Here is a 15,974-nt window from a genome sequence, read left to right on the forward strand (position 1 = left end):
GATCTGTATCTCAGGACATGATAAATTGGGAGCCACCACAAGCAGTGACATTCTTATTTGCTTCTATTTGGTTAAAGACAAGGAGGTGAGAGGGAGCGTCACTAGGTCAGCTTTGCCATATCCTTGCACAAGTGAACAGGCTTTATCTTCCCTGACATTACTAATGCTCTTTGGATAAATTTTGAAATGAAGTATTAGTTCTCTCTTGGAAACCTGATGCGGTGATGTTAAGTGGCTCATCAAGGAGAAAGGAGATAAAGAATCCAAGGGAATCCCAACAGGAATATGCAGCCCATGTTCTGAGTACCTGGCTGATTTGAAACTAGCGGGTTAGTCCCTGTCTCCAAGGAGTTTACAGTTTCATTAGTAAGACCAGATGGTAAGCCAGGGTGAGTAGAAGACAGTGTGGTTTATATAATGCAGAGTGGGAGATGGAGGCACTAAGCAGGAGTGACCCAAGAGAAGGTCATGAGTAAAGCTGATTGCCAGTTCCCCCCACTTGCGTTTTCTCCCACTGTTCCCCCTTCTGCAGCCTGCAGCACCTGTGAGAACATGGAAAATTCAACCTACTTGAGGCTCTTTCCCTGTTTATAAAATAGGGGCAGTAATAATCCCTGTCTTCCTGGTTTATTGAGAGGTTTAAATTAGGTAATGCATCTAAATGCTTAGCCCAGTGCCTGGTGCTGGGTGAATCTCAATACAGGCAGCCTGGTGTTATTATGATTATTATTGCCCAAAACAGAAGTAAACCAACATGGAAATGACAAAAAGGTTGGAATCTTGCAAAGTATTTAAAATCAACCCTCTATTGGCAATATCTAGTCCCTTGAACTTTGGCCCTCTGGTTTTATCCGGAGTGTGGAGCATGTGTAAAATCTTCTCTCGTTCTCACTCTCAACCTCTTTCCTATTCATTTACACCCTCTGGGCTCAGATGTGAACTTTGCACCTCACACAACCTGCATACCACACAATTCCATCTCCCAATCCTTAGCCTCAGAGTATCTACCTTCTTTGGAATATTTTCTCACATTTTACAAAACTCAGCTCGAGGGAGAAAATTGGACACTTATACTGAAATAAAACTGAATAATATGGCTTGATTGGGCCCAAAGACTTAAAGGAAAGAAAATTTCCTTGGTTTATAATTTTAAATTGAAGGTCTGAAATGCAGGGCATAAGAGTGGGAAGGAAGACTCAAGATGATATTGAGTCAAAAGAGAAAACCAAGACTCAGAAAGAAAGGGAAGGAAGAGAAATGTGTTCTGGGGATGCTCTTCTGTTTCGGAGCCCAGTTCCCTGGTCTTAACTCTGTGAGTTGCCTCAAAGCTATTCTGGAATGTGTGAGCTCTGGCAAATTCCACTTTTTGCTGATATTAGCCAAAGTCAGTTTCTGTTGCTTGCAACTCAGTAACCATTTACTGATTCATAAGCAAAGGGGGTAAAGACAGTAAAGAGGGAGATGAAAATAAGTAAGATACAAGGAGGAGTAGAGAAGATGGAGAGAGTAGTTGGATCCTCTGTCTCAGATTTTGGAGCATTCTAGTCTAAGTCTGTGCATAGCCTTGAAAATGAGCCCCCACCCCACCTCCACCATTTTTTATTAAATGGTCCCTGTTCCTTGTAACTGAGGTGGCAATTGTTTTTTCTATGAGTCACAACTCTTCCAGTTCTAAGTATTAACAGAAAGATAATCAGTTGGAGCAAAAAAATCTAGGGACTGTGTTTCTGGCATGGCTAGATTCAGAGGCTTAAAGGACACCATCAGGCATCTGATTCTCCATCTCTGAGTCCTTTCCTCTGTGTTTGCTTCATTCTCCAGAGTTTCCCCTCTTGATGGAAGAGATGACCATTATAAGCTTCAGGCTGATTTTTTACTAGTTCATCATCTCAGGAGAAAGAGAGTTGCTCTTTTCCAACAGTTTGAGTGAAGGTTCTGTGTTTGATGCTCACTGAAAAGATCTGAGTTGCTTTGAAACACTGAAGTATGATTAGAAAATTATGATTGTCTGGGGTTGGCCATACACCTGCCTTTGAACAGCCACACAGCCACCTAGGAAAAGAAAGAGGGAAAATTCTCCAAGGCTGGTAGAGGTTACTAGTTGCTTCCATTAATTTTTTTCTGTTCTTTCTTGGTACCAAAATACCCAAATGTAAGCCAGGCATAGAGCAAGGCAAAGTCAAGACGACATTTCAAAGGATCTCTTGAAGCTAGAAAGCCATGTGATAAGGTTCTGACCAATTGGATGTAAGTGGAAGTGATGCAGGCAACTTTCAGGAAATGTCCTCAGAGGGGTATGGCATGTTCTTCTCTGTCATTTCTTCCTCTCTGATAGCCAGAATGTGGGCATGATGGCTGGAGATGAATAAGTTATCTTGTACTACATGGCGAGGAAACACGTGGTAGAGCCTGAATCCCTAACAATGTCCCTAACACACACCAGCCCTGAATCACCTTCATCTTCTTTCATGTGATAGGAAAATTAACATGCGTCTTGTGTAAGTGAGTGTTATTTAACAAACCACACATCCCAATATAATCCTACGCTATCCCCTCAAAGGAGAATCACTTCTGAAAAGATGGGGTGGGGAGTGGCGCAAAGATGAGCAGGCATGTCCACTGTCTCACTCCTGAAAAATTCTATCCAAATCATGGTCATTACTCTGGTTGGAAATTTGAAGAGACAAATCTTCTTGGCTCTGATATATCTGAATACCCAGGAACTTCAGATATGAATTCAAAGATAAAAATAATTTTTAAATTGAGCCAAGTACAGAATTCTGAGAAATAACCATATTCAATTTTTTCCTAAGAAAAAAAGTGCTTGTCAGAGTGGATTAATCCACATTTAATCTTGTAATTTTAACAGTGAAGTGCAGAAATAGCAAGTTCATAATGTGAAAAACTGTTGAAAGTATGTATTAGAACTCCTTTCAACATATTTGTTTTGACATTATTATTAACAATTTGAGGAATTAACAATTTGAGGTTGTAATCAAACATGGAGATGACACAATGCCAATAGTGGTTCATGCTTTGAATAATGGAATCACAAATGCCACAACATTAGAACCCCAGGTGTTCAAAGTTAATCATAACTCCCCATTTTACAGCTGAGAAACCTGAGGCTCACGGAGGTCAATCCACTTGCCCGAGGTACACCTGGAATCAAGAGTAAAGCTGTTGGATTTAGTCTTTCTACTTCTTTTCGAATAAATCAGAGATATATCATGATTCATGACTCAAGAAGACATTCTAAAAAAACTGGAGCAGTGAGCTGATGAGACAAGAGAAAATTTAATCAGGTCAAATGTGTAAGGAACTACATGTTGGGTTCCAAAAAGCCCACTGTACAAGCACAGTGCGGGGTAGATATGCCTCAATCAGCAGCACTTGTAAGAAACACTTAGAGATGTTACTTGGCTACAAGCTTGAGCTACCAGCAGTGTGATGTAGCTGCAAGAAAAAGATAATGGAGTTGAAGGTGGCATCACTCGAAATAGAATTTACAGATGGGAAGTGAGAGTCTTGTTGAACGTTTCAACTTAGACCTAGAACTCCTCATTCAGTCCCAAGTCAGATTTTAGAAGTGATAGCGACAGATTGGTTCACATCTGGGAGAGGAGCCCAGGATGAAATTCTGTGAAAATGGTGGAAGGGAGTTAGGGAACTCCAAACCACTGTCATTAAGAGCTCGAACCTGGAGTTGGACCACCTGGGTTTAATCTGTCAGTTATTGAGTCCATTAAGCCTTAATTTTACTATCTGTAAATTAGGAATTTTAACAAGTACCTATCTCCAAAGATAATGGAGGCAGTGCGTGCCAAGTGATACGCACATTACTGACACAAAACAAGCGCTCAGTCAATGTTAGCCACTATTAGAATTAAGGAAGTGAGACATTGTGCGGATAATCGTAAAATCTCATAGGTTGTGGTGAATATTAAGTGAACCAACAGGCAGAAGGCTTGAAACAAAGTTGGTAGTTATTATTATCTATGCAGAGGGATTGGCCTAAAGTTTCTAGGGATGGGTCTGATGTGGGGACAAAATATTCCCTGGCTTGGGCTAAGGCCCACGGAGCCTGACCAGGTGATTCCCTGAAGAGCCTGAATAAGTCTGAATGAGGACGTTCAGTTTGTGGGGGTGGGGGTGGTCACTCTGTGGTCATTCTGTGGGGGCATCCACTTGGTGAACACAAGGGCACAGTGATTTGGCATTATTGTGGGGCGAGTATTTAGCTGTGTTCTTGGCCACAGCCATTTAGACCTGTTCTGATGCACGGTTCTGATCCACTGGTGTGGTCACTCAGAGCAGCACTGGGGTTGGTCACTCGTGCCTGTTCTAGGCACGGTCACTAAGAATTGTCCTATGGGCAGTCACTTAGGAATCATTCGAAGTGGAATTCGAATAATTTGTCAATAAGTGCATAAGTCTTTCCCGCCCTGTTTCCTCCTAGTGCCAAACGTGTGGGAGGCCCACAGGGACCGGGTCCGGAGGGACGCGGCGGGAACCCGAAGAGCTCCCCGGGGAGCTGTCCGCCGCTAGAGGGCGGCAGCACAGAGAGGAGCTCGCCCGGCTCGGAGTCCGCTCTTTTGGGGCTCGCTCTCCCGCCAGGCCCAGGGAGAGAGACAGTGCGGTGGGGGCGCCTGCTTCTTGGGTGCCAGACAGAGCTAGCCGCCCGGGTGTGAGTCAGCGCGCGGAGGGCTAACAGCTCCACGAATAGTCACGGAATCTCACTCACGCTCGGCTCCTCCGCCCATCCGCGTCTAGAGCGTGTGTCCCCGTCCCGCGCGCGCGTGTGCGCACAGGGCACGATGTCCGATTCCAGGCCACGTGTGTCTGGTGAGATAGGGGTCGGAGAAGAGGGGAGTGTCCCTGTCGGTGCTTCTCTTCCCAGGTCAGGAGATTTCTCCCTCCCCCACCTCATGTGGGATGGGTCTGTTCCCTGCTCAGGGTACGTGTGCACCTGTATGGCGTGCATGTGCGTGTCAATGTGGTGGCACCGCGTATCAGGGTAGAGTGCTTGTGTCTCCGCCCAGGTCTGGGTCTGGATGTTGGCGAGGTCTGCCCCCGGGTTCCCATCCCTGGGGGTCGGAGGCCAGCGTGGTGGGGGGGTGTTCCAGCCTCCTGGAAGAGTAAATGCCTCGACACCCTCCCCTCCCCACCCCAGCTGGCCAGGTCTTCTTAGGGAGGCGCCTGCGGGGGAAGGCCTGGGGTGCTGTGTCCCTGGGAGCAGTAAGAGAATGGGGGCGCAAGGGGCGAGCCAGGTCCCAGGGCGGGGCACGGGCTCGGGGGACCCGCGCGGCTGACGTCAGGCGACTCCTTAAATAGCGCCGGCAGCGCGCCCGGCCCGGCATTTCGCTAAGAGCCGGAACGGGGCCGGCGCCAGCGCCACCGTCCGGCCTGCCCGGCAGCCCGCATGCAGCGCCGCGCTCGGAGGATAGGGAATGGGGCTTCGGGCGCTGGGCGCGCTCCGAACCCGGCGCACCTAGGAACCGAAGAGCGCCAGGAGCCGCCCCGCTGCCCGGAGCCCCGTCGCCCCGTCGCCCGTCGCCCCGTCGCCCAGGACCAGGACATGCTGGAAGCGCGGCCCCCTGTTCCCCGAGGAGCCTCCGCCCCCGGGATCCCCGGGCATGGTGCGCGCCCCGGCCAGCAGCGCCTGGAGAAGACGGCGCCCCCCACGCCCGACCTGCGCGGCCGGGGCAGTACCGCGCGAGCTCTCTAGGCGGCCGCAGGGCCCCAGCAGCACCGCCGCCGGCGCCCCCTCGGAAACCATGACCCCCGGCGCGGGCCCATGGAGCCATGGCCTATAGGGTCCTGGGCCGCGCGGGGCCACCTCAGCCGCGGAGGGCGCGCAGGCTGCTCTTCGCCTTCACGCTCTCGCTCTCCTGCACTTACCTGTGTTACAGCCTCCTGTGCTGCTGCGACGACCTGGGCCAGAGCCGCCTCCTGGGCGCCCCCCGCTGTCTCCGCGGCCCCAGCGCGGGCGGCCCGAAACTTCTCCAGAAGTCCCGCCCTTGTGAACCCCCGGGGCCCACGCCCAGCCCGCCAGCCGCCGCCGTGCCCGCCCCTCGCCTCTCCGGTTCCAACCACTCGGGCTCCGCGAAGCTGGGGACCAAGCGGCTGCCCCAAGCGCTCATTGTGGGCGTGAAGAAGGGGGGCACCCGGGCCGTGCTGGAGTTTATCCGCGTGCACCCCGACGTACGGGCCTTGGGCACCGAGCCCCACTTCTTCGACCGGAACTACGGCCGCGGGCTGGACTGGTACAGGTAAGGAGGTGGAGGGCCCTCAGGGCGCCAGGTCCCTTTCGGCTCCATCCTTGGAGCCATCGCCTGCGTCTTCTCTTCCCCGGATCGTCGTGTGGGTTCAGGCAGACTCGTGGGGGGACTTTGGCGGAAGGATGTATCTACAACTTCCCAGTGATTGAGTGGACCAGCACACAATTTCTTAAACTGCAAAGCGCAGTTGTCTCCGGAGTCGCCGGAAGGGAAGGGAGGTCTCTAGCCAAACCTCAGAACGAGTTGGGGGGCTGGCTTCAGGTCTCGCCTTTGTGCTGGAGCAGGGAGCCCAGGGAAGGAGAAAGGCCAGGAGACCACCTGCCTGAACACAGCCCTCTCCTGACCCTGGGCAGATCTTGCCTGGCATCTGAAGGCCCCTGAGAGGGGAGCGGGCCCCGTTGCCAGCAGGGCTCTGCGCTGGGCTAGGTCCCAGTGGGCCCAAAGAGAGGGCATCCCCTGAGGGGTCGGGATGAGTGAGGAACGACCCTTCTGCAGTCTCGCTCCCGGCTCCAGGTATTTGCTGCTGCGGCCCCCCTCCCCTCCCCCAGTCACCCTGACCCTGAGTTGCTGGTCTTACAGCAGTGGAAAGCAACCCTGGCTCTGTCACTTGGTTTGAGCAATGCCTAAAACTCTTTGAGTCTTGATTTTTCTCATCCATCACAATAGGTAGGAACAGTTCCTGCCCTGTCTGCCTCCCAAAGCCTTTCTAAAGTATCTTAAAAGTGTAAAAAAGACATCTCCCCATGAGTGATGTTTCTAAACCAGCTCCAGTGAGGAATTAGGGACACTGGTGGGCACCTCTGATGAAGGCTGGCCAGGGTTCTGGGCAGCCAGTTCTACGGACACTGTGGGGGAGGTTGGGGGGAGGGGGCGTGTGTGTGAGAGTCACCCAGGTTGGTGGTGTGTGGAAATAGCCTGAATCTTCTGGAAGGTGGCAGCCTCCACTGTTCAATGACCCCTGCCTCCCTAGCCCTGTGAGCAGCTGAGGTGTAAGACTGGCCCATGTGTGGGCTGAGTCAAGGCACCCCTGGGGTGGGGGTGTTGGTATGGGTCCCCATAACACAGGGCTCACAGAATTCCCATCATTCACCTGATCCCTTAAAGACTGTCTAGAAATGTCTGCATAGTAATGGAACTGGGGAGGGGTTACATGATAGCTGACATAGTTAGTAGCTGAGGCTAATTTTAAAAATGAGGCTAATTTTAATTAGGAGGACCCCACTAGGCTCATAACTGGAGTCCCTGGACTTGCAAGAGGAGGGAGGCAACAGGGCCAGCTTGTCACCTTTGCCAGATAGTCCTGGCCTGCAGTTGTCATGATTGTGGGGCCAAAGTGTGAGATACGGAGCCCAGCAGGGGATAGCTGGCCTGTTGGTGGCCTCAGCGCTGTGATGTTGGCTTAATGGAATAGGGTGGCACAGAATGGCAGGTCTGGTGCTTTCAAGCTGCTACCCGTCTGGGCATATGAGGTGCATGAGGACAGTGTTGGAGCCAGACCCCAAGGTGGTGGGGAGGCAAATGCATGGAATGGCAGAGCTCTGTGTGGGTCAGCCATGTCACACCCTAACTCGAGGCAGGGTTTCCTCGATGGAAAATCCGAAGATCTTTGTGGAACCCTTTCCTAAGGTGAAGTGCCTTTTAAGTGCAAAACAGCAAAATCCTGAGCATCTGGCTTTTAGGTATGTGCCCTCTAAATACCTATTGTCTTCACCCATTATCTGCGCCCCCCCTCCTCCTCGCTCCACCACCAAACACCATACCTCAGGCTTCCTTCCCGGAGCCCATGCCATTCAGGGATGGCTGCTTTTTATTTTTAACCTTGGCATGTGTGATTCTAAGCCAGCTTAGCTGTGAACCTTAGAGATGGGAGCTGAGCCTTTTTTTTTTATAGCACATTTGGATTCTGCTAAAATTCTCAGCCGAGTCTTAGTAGGTTTTATTTAACATCAAGCACACTGACAGCTCCACTTCCCTCTACTCCACCCCACTTCCCAAGGTCTGAGTTACCCTCCCTTTGCCCCTTTATATTTCTAAAAGAGCAATTAGCCCAGAGGTCTGGCACTAATAGCCCCATCCCCACCCCTTCCTCAGGAAGGCTAGAGCCTACGGTGTCGGAAAAGGGCTGTGTGGGGTGTGCGTCCTTCAATCCCAAATCCGCACCCCCAGAATCAAGGGTTTTGGTTGTAGAATGCCATTTCTGCTTAAGGTAATACTGCCCCATTTGCATGCTGCTCTCATAATTTCCAGAACATTTCTCTGTATGTGTTTTAGCCTTTATTATCATTTAAGTAATATGCTCTAGTTGCAGAAATGGTGGGGATTTCTGAGATCCTTTAAAACCCATGTTCTCACTTTATTCCGGAATCCCACGAGTTAGGACAGCAGGTGACATCATCTTCCCCCTGCACCACCCGTGGCCCTTATCATTTTGCAGATGTGAAAACTGCAGCCCCCAAAAAGAGCACATCTGGAATGGGTCACAAAGCACGTTGAAGAAACAGAAGTCACTGGCCTACAGTGTCCGACAAAGACACGTGTGTGGGGGTGCATTTCCTATTACATTCTCTAACCACTGCTTTGCACAACTTGCCACCAAAAAGTCAGTGTCCCCTGGGAGACATAGCGAAAGAGCCCTTGCACACACTTCTGGGCTGTATTTTCCAAAGGTGAAATGGCAGAAAGGCAGAGTTGCAGGCAGTGGACCTCATGATGGTCTGCCCATGGCTAAGTCCCTGTGTCCAGAGACCCCAATTCAGATAGACAATTGAAAAATCAAAAGCTTTACCCTCAACCCAAAGGAGAGACTTCTTTCTGTGATCAACCAGCAGGCAACAAATAGTTCCCGAAGGTCGACTGATACAGTCAGACAGACACCATCCGCTACAGAGAGGGTGAAGCAGAGTCTGCACCTTCCGTGCCCGCAGCCTGAGCCTCCTCTTGGGACCCAGCCTCTCCAATGGGATCCCTCCTTTTAGATAATTTTCTGAGTTTCCATCACTGAAGCTTACCTCACCTATGTATCTGGCCTGGTTCCCCCTCTCAAATTCCTCCCCAGGGCTGCCACTCGGCCTGCAGAGTGGGGTCAGCTCTCTGCTTGGACAAGTAGGCAGAGTGACAACAGGCTGGTGAGTGGACCAGGATAGGGTTTGCTCTCAGAAAGCCAGAGATTGTCTCCTAGATGCTGTGGGATTGGGAGCAGAGTGACCTTCCTGAGGCTCAGCTTCCTCATGGAATGGAGCATAGTGACTGTCTCAGAAGGTTGTATTGAAGAATGAATGAAACACCGTATATAAACGTGCCCTGGAAAATTCTATGATATCTAAAGAGAAGTAAATCACACTAGTAGTATTGCTACTACTATTTCACCACCAATACTTCTTATCACCATCAGTACTATTAGTATTAAAACTCTTGGTTCTGCCCCTGCTGCTGTTACCAGATGGGGCTAAGGAATTAATTGCTGGAAAAGTAATTCCTCGATAGACTAGGAAGGGACCTGGTCTTAAATTCTACTTTCAGCTGTGTTCCAATTTCCATTTTCAATTTTCCTCCCTCCTTTTCTCCCTTTCTTCTGTGCTGATAAAAAGTCCCTTCACATTTCTGGGTGTCAGTTTGCTCAGCTTTAAAATGGTACTGATGTCTGCCTGCTTTACACTGTGAAAATCAAGTAACACAGTGATGTGAAAATTCTTCTCCCAATAAGAGTATATTTGGGATGCTACCATTTACCAAGGGTTGGGTGTGAGAGAGAATATTCAGGGTGTTTGTCTCATGAAAGGAGATATAAACTGTGCATGATCTAGTAGTTTTAAGAGTCTTGGGGGAAGTTTTATCTAAAGTGTTCCCGATTTTGCCATTTTTCAGGGATGGCAGGGGATGGGAGTGTGAAGAGGAAGGGAGTCTTCTCTAAATGTATTGAAATGCCAACAGGAGCAACTTAATATGTGATAATTGACTCTATGCTCTGGTGTCAACATTTTGATAGATGAGTCTGTTCTGTAAATTTTAGACTCCACTTCACAACTTATTTGTTCAGCCTCAGTGGTGTTCTTGGGATGATGTACGGCAAAGACGACAGGGCATTTGCCCCAGAGGCAGCGGTCTACATAAGAAAGAGAATAAACAGCACAGGTCTGTCATCTAATCCAGCTCATTTCAATCAAGAAATCAAATTATAATAGCAAAGCCAAACTCAAGAAAGGCAAACTTTAGGAAGAAATAAAACCAGAGTCATTAAGGCAGAAGGCTGACCACCTTTAACAAATTGATCAACACATGACACAAACTGATCCATGCTTGTCGAGCATGCATAGACGCGCACACACACACACTCGCATGCACAATTGCAGTGTGCAGACACATGTCTTCATAAGGAGTTCACCGGCCTTGGTCCAAGAGGGTCACACATGCTGTTTAAATGAAACCATTGAGTCCATAAATCCCCTATGTGTCTGTGGATGTCTGTCAGCCTTGCAGCATGCGGGAGATATAAAAGTTAGTTCCAGCACATGGGCAGTTCTTGTCGGGCACCAAGGAACATTCAGAATGGGCAAGCAGAACTGTCACTGCTGGAGAAGGCTTTTTGGAGAGATGGCTTCACTTCCCTCTGGAGCTGAGAGGGACCACAGGAGAGCTGGCAGTGACGAGCAGGCTGTGCCCCAGGGGCTTTGGCAGGTGGCTATTTAGAGGTGAAAGACCCTGACAGCCCCTATGTTTTTGACCTGGCACATGCTATTAAGGCTGTTTTGGATGTTAAGATGTGGAAATAGATTTATTATAGATTCTAAGAAACACTTTTTTTTCACATTTAAACATCTCTGAAAATAGGATATATTCTGAAAATTGATGGGGTCTTAGATTCAGTGAGATATGATACTTCTGTATCGAGTGGAAACTCTCTCCCAGAGGTGCCACTGGACCTGCTGAAGAGCTGGTGACTAGGTGGTGAATGCCTGGGACAGCAGGGACTGCCTTCAACCCACCCATCGAAGACCCTGCTTGTCTCTGCAACCAGCAGGGGTCTCTTCTGATTGGTTAAGGAGTTGTACTCATTTGAGGTTTCTGATTGTTACCCATGCTGTCTCCCTGAAGGCGTGTCCTGAGGGAAAGTCGGGTTGCTATCCAGCAGGAGAAAACAAGATGCTATGATGGAGGTGTTCTTCATGGGCTGCTGCATCACCCACATATCTGGGAGCACATTGGAGTTCCTAACAGGATCAGGGCAGTGTCAGGGGCCAGTAGGTGCTGTGCCCTATGTGCTCACCAATGTTCCATGCATCTGGCACCCACGACTGTGGAATAAGTTTCTTCTCTTTGGGTAGACCTCTATGAACCATTCCTGAGCGATTGAGTGACAGAGTGGATGGGGAGCGGGCGGCCGCATGCAGCTCCCTATTGATCAGGGTCTATAGGAGGACTCAGGGGAGGCCATCTCCTGCAGGAGGAGTGGGTAGGTAAGCAGGTGGGCCGCGAGTCAGGCTGGAGGGGTCCTAAAGGTCACACAGCCAACCCCGACCAGTAGACTCACTCTGTCCTCCAGAGCTAACCCCGGGGTGCTTTAATCCATTGCTTTGTCAGACGCCTACCATTTGCCAGGCTCAGTGCCAGGCTGCTGTGGGTGGGCTCTGCTGCCACTTTGTTCTCCTAATGGGCTGCACTGTTAGGCTGAAGTGCTTTGGAGCTCATGGGCAGTTTGACGAGGTGGGTAAAAGCCACCAGTGAGTCGAAATAACTTAGCATTTCAGAGGTAATTGCTGTCTGTCAAGTTAACAGCTGGGCTGTTGGCCCATTGCTGCACTCACAGGGGCTCTCTCAGCAGGATAATGGCATAGGGAAAGGGGCAACGAGTTATTACTGGGCATGTTCTATCAAGAAACCTGGGCCAGAGGCACTGGTTGGGTTGTCTGGGGCTTGAGTATCACATAGATCTGGGCACCAGCCCGTTGGGAGTGTCTTCCCAAGCTTCTGAATCAGAGGCACTCACAGCAGGTCCATTCATTGCCCGTGGCCACCAGCGCCCATGAATGCTCCACAAGTAAGAAAACTAGGGGTGTCTGCTCCAGGTGGAGGCCTGAGGACCCCTTGCTGCCATCTTTTGAGAGGTAGCATCACTCCCACATTCTCTGGGGGCAGCATTTGCCAGGCCTCAGACATTCTTGTACCATTTTCATGATATTTGCCAGAACCTAGCAGAGCCTCTGTAATTTTCTTCATAAAGAATTGAGCTGATTTTTTCCCTTCAATGTGTATATTTTAGAATAGGTAATATGCTCACATAATGCAAACTAAAAAAGTGAAACTTATTCTCTCTCTTCCCATCCCTGTCTCCTGCCACAAAATTCCTCTTCCCCAAAGCAATTCCAGGTGTGGATCTTTGTGTATGTATCCTTCCAGAGATGTGTTGTGCCTCTGCAAACCTAACATGCATTATGCAAATACAGTTAAAATACATAGTCTAAAAAAAAAAACCCTAAGTGGAAAACCAGCATCACTTGCCATAATTAGAAAGTAATCATAAAAATAAATAGATTGAAAACAAAACAGTGCTATTGAATTTTTACTACCTAAGGTGGCTAGAATGTTTCAAGCCTGCAGCCTACTCTTTGTTTAAAAGCAGTATTAGCAGATACTAGTAAGAACAGTTAAAGAAACATGAACATCAGTGTGAGACTTTTCTCCTTGATGCATTCAGAAGGAATGGAAGTCAAATGGAAAAGATGGTACATTTTCTCACTGTGAGAAATAATCAGTGATATTCATTAAGCAACAAATATTCGGTGATACTTAGTAGGTCCATGTGGTACCTAAAATTACCAAGATGGGGGTATACAACTGACATCAGGAGAAACACCATTAGAATTTCAGGAAATCCAGTTTAAGTATTTTGACTTCCAGTATTTACAAGGTAGTCTGGTAAGAAGAGCAGGGTTCCCTGAATAAAGCGTATAGCGGGAATTAGAAGGAAAAGACTCAAACCCCAGAAGGTTACCATTGGTTTCCTCACTGTCCCCACTGGTGGGAAATCAGCACTTTCCCCCATGATTATCAGGTCAACTGAGGTCCTTGCATACCTGCAGGGATCAGTCTTGCAAAAGTCAGACATCAAATTTTTTCCACTAGAGACTCAGCAGTGTCATGGGAAAGGGGCTTGAGCCTTTTTAAAAAATGAAGTTTCAAGGCTCTCATAAGACGGGGGTGCCTTTTTAAAGTCTCAGGTTGCAGAGTTCCTTTTCTTCCACTGTGTGATGCATGATGCAAGAATTAAACATAGTGGTCAGGCAGGGTGTCATTTTTGCTGTCTTGGACCATTTAATCTTAACTGGATAAAGAAGAGAAAATGATGTCATTTCTTTGTATGTACATTTTTAGCTGCATAAGAAGAGCTGCACTGGGGGAAATTGTCCCTGGGATTTCCCTGGTATTGTCAAGAGAAACAATTTAGGAGTGTCTACAGTAGCAGAGCTCCCCACAGTTGCTTTTAGTTGGGTAGATAGTCATCAACACTGATGACTCCGGTCTCAGGACTCACCCCTGGTCTCAGGAGACCCCCCAGTCTCAGGACTCGCCCCTGGGTGAAGGAGTCCCAGTTCCACCCTGAGGTTGGTGGAGAGGTGAGCTGGCCTTGAAGCAGTTCCTCTTGGCGGAGTCAGGGAGAATGACAAGAGAGATCTTACTGGAGGGAGGCAGAGCAGCCCAGAGTCAAAGCACACCAATGAGGTGACCTCAGAATGGAGATAAGGAGACAGAAGCAACTAAGAGAGGCCATCTCTGCAGTGATGAAAAGCTTGGGCTCTTGAATCAGAATGAACAAGTTGGAATCTCAGTTGCACCACCTGCCGTGTGTGTGTGTCCACCAATCAGTGGCTTCTCTGTTCCTGGGTTCCATCCACACACTGGGGGAGAGGGGGTCGTGTTGCTTACCATGTGGGGTGACTGTGAGGATAGAATGAATGATGATGTGCAGAAGTGCTCATAACATTTCTGACATATGACAGGCGTCTGGAACCTGTTACCTGTTATTAGGCATTTATTTATTTGTTTGTTTGTTTGTTTAAGTGTGTCTTCATTGAGCTAAGTGTTTAGGGGACTAGGACAAAAGTCCTGTTATTGGGCTTGTCACACTTTGATGGGGGTAGGAGATGTTCGTGGAAAATGTTTAAGCAAGTCAGATGGTGGTAGATACCATAATAAAGGTACGAGCACAGCTATAGTCACATGGAAAGGACATAGAATGCAATTGGGGGATTTTGGAAGGCTCCTGGAAGGAGGTAGTATGTTATTTGGGCCTCAATGGGCAGATAACATTTTCATGGGGGTGGCCCATGGGAATGCTCTTTCTCAGTACATTGGTTTCCCATTTTCACCTCCAGTTACAGTCAAATCTCAAAAGAAAGTTGTTTCCAATCACTTTCATTCTGTACGCATTTATTGACCACCTACTGTTTGCCAAGCACTGTGCCAAGCCCTGGAAAAATGAAGATGAGGAAGAGGAGTCCTACTTTAAAGAGCTTAAGGGTAAGATTTGCAATAGCAAGACTTGCAGGAAGAGAGAGTGCTCCTGGCACTCGACCAGAGTGGGTCGGAAGCTGGTGAGGGAGCTGATACCTAAGCTTTAGGGGATTTGCCTGATCTGTGTTCTGGGTCTGGCTGCTTCTCATCATGCAGGTTCTGGCTCAGATGTCACTTACTCAGAGCTGTCTTTTCAGATGCTGGATACATCCCAAAGGTAGCTTTGCATGATTTGCTGAGGAAAGGTGCGAGAGAGAAGAGTCGAGGAAGATGGTGGTGATGGCAGTGCGGCTACTGATGAAATGTATTAAGGGCTTGCTATCCTTCAGGCCCTTGCAAGTGACAGCTGGGGTTTGATCCTTGCATGCTTCCCAGTACAGCCCCTGGCTTGACAGGCCCAGTGTCCTTGGACTAGCCAAAGAAGGCAGAGCCATGTTCTACTGTAGCTTTGAGGCTGCAGGGTCTCGCCTCTACATAGGTGAAAGATGGCATAGTCTCTCTTTCTAGGGGTCTTTGGGGCCCTTTGTATAAATGCCGTGTTCCTAAGTAACCTCTTGAGATCCGTTGAAAATGGAATGAACTGTGCTCCAGCCCAGAAAAAGTACATGTCACTCAGTGTGTGTGTCACCTGGTTTCTCACTCTTGTTCTAGCTTCATCACCATGCATGGCAAGGGAGCTACCTTGGTGGCTTTGCTAGATTTAGGGGACTGATGTATGTGGTTTCCTTCAAACAGAATTGAACACCATAATGCCTTCCTGTAGGAAAATCAGGATCTGACTCTCCCTGACTTCCCCCAACCTGCTGGAGCGTGGGGGGATGTTCTCTGCTTTGGCAGCCTCTTTTCAGTGTGTTTCTGCTTTGATGGTTTTAATGAAGATATGAAATCATCTAACAGCTTTCATTTTGCTCAAGTGACATGGCTTAAAGTGGAGGTAGCATTTCCCAGGATCAATCCCCATTTTCAGAAGTGGTTGGTTAAACTCTGCAGTTTATGGCCACTTCTGGCTGGAGACTGTGTGGGATCTGAATTATTAATTCTGTGAAAAATGAGTTAAGTCATTGCAAAGCTCTGTGGTGGTAAAACCCCTACGTTAAGCCCCCTCTCTCATTTTCTCTAGCACAAACATCTCCATTAACCAGACAGCCTCAGGCAACTTGGCCAAACCTCTGTCAGTCATTTTGC

At 48.7% G+C, this 15,974-nt stretch overlaps 1 protein-coding gene and 1 long non-coding RNA gene across 3 annotated transcripts in view; one reads left to right on the forward strand and one right to left on the reverse strand.

Moving 5' to 3' along the window:
- Positions 1–523: 523 nt before the first annotated feature.
- On the reverse strand, positions 524–6,018 carry LOC130679143 (uncharacterized). Of its 2 annotated transcripts, XR_008992140.1 has the most exons (4): positions 5,902–5,974; positions 4,970–5,087; positions 4,745–4,842; positions 524–4,369 (listed from the first exon to the last, which is right to left on the reverse strand). It is a non-coding gene; the product is annotated as an uncharacterized LOC130679143 (long non-coding RNA). The 2 variants fall into 2 exon arrangements; XR_008992141.1 differs by lacking the exon at positions 4,970–5,087 and having other exon boundaries at positions 5,902–6,018.
- Positions 5,806–15,974, forward strand: part of HS3ST2 (heparan sulfate-glucosamine 3-sulfotransferase 2) — a 97,629-nt gene continuing 87,460 nt past the window's right edge. The window contains exon 1 of the mRNA XM_036916971.2: positions 5,806–6,272. Within this exon, the coding sequence (XP_036772866.1) occupies positions 5,806–6,272 (467 nt within the window). The remainder of the gene's footprint in view (positions 6,273–15,974) is intronic.

Source organism: Manis pentadactyla, chromosome 10 (assembly GCF_030020395.1).
Source record: "Manis pentadactyla isolate mManPen7 chromosome 10, mManPen7.hap1, whole genome shotgun sequence".
NCBI classification, from domain to species: Eukaryota; Metazoa; Chordata; class Mammalia; order Pholidota; family Manidae; genus Manis; species Manis pentadactyla.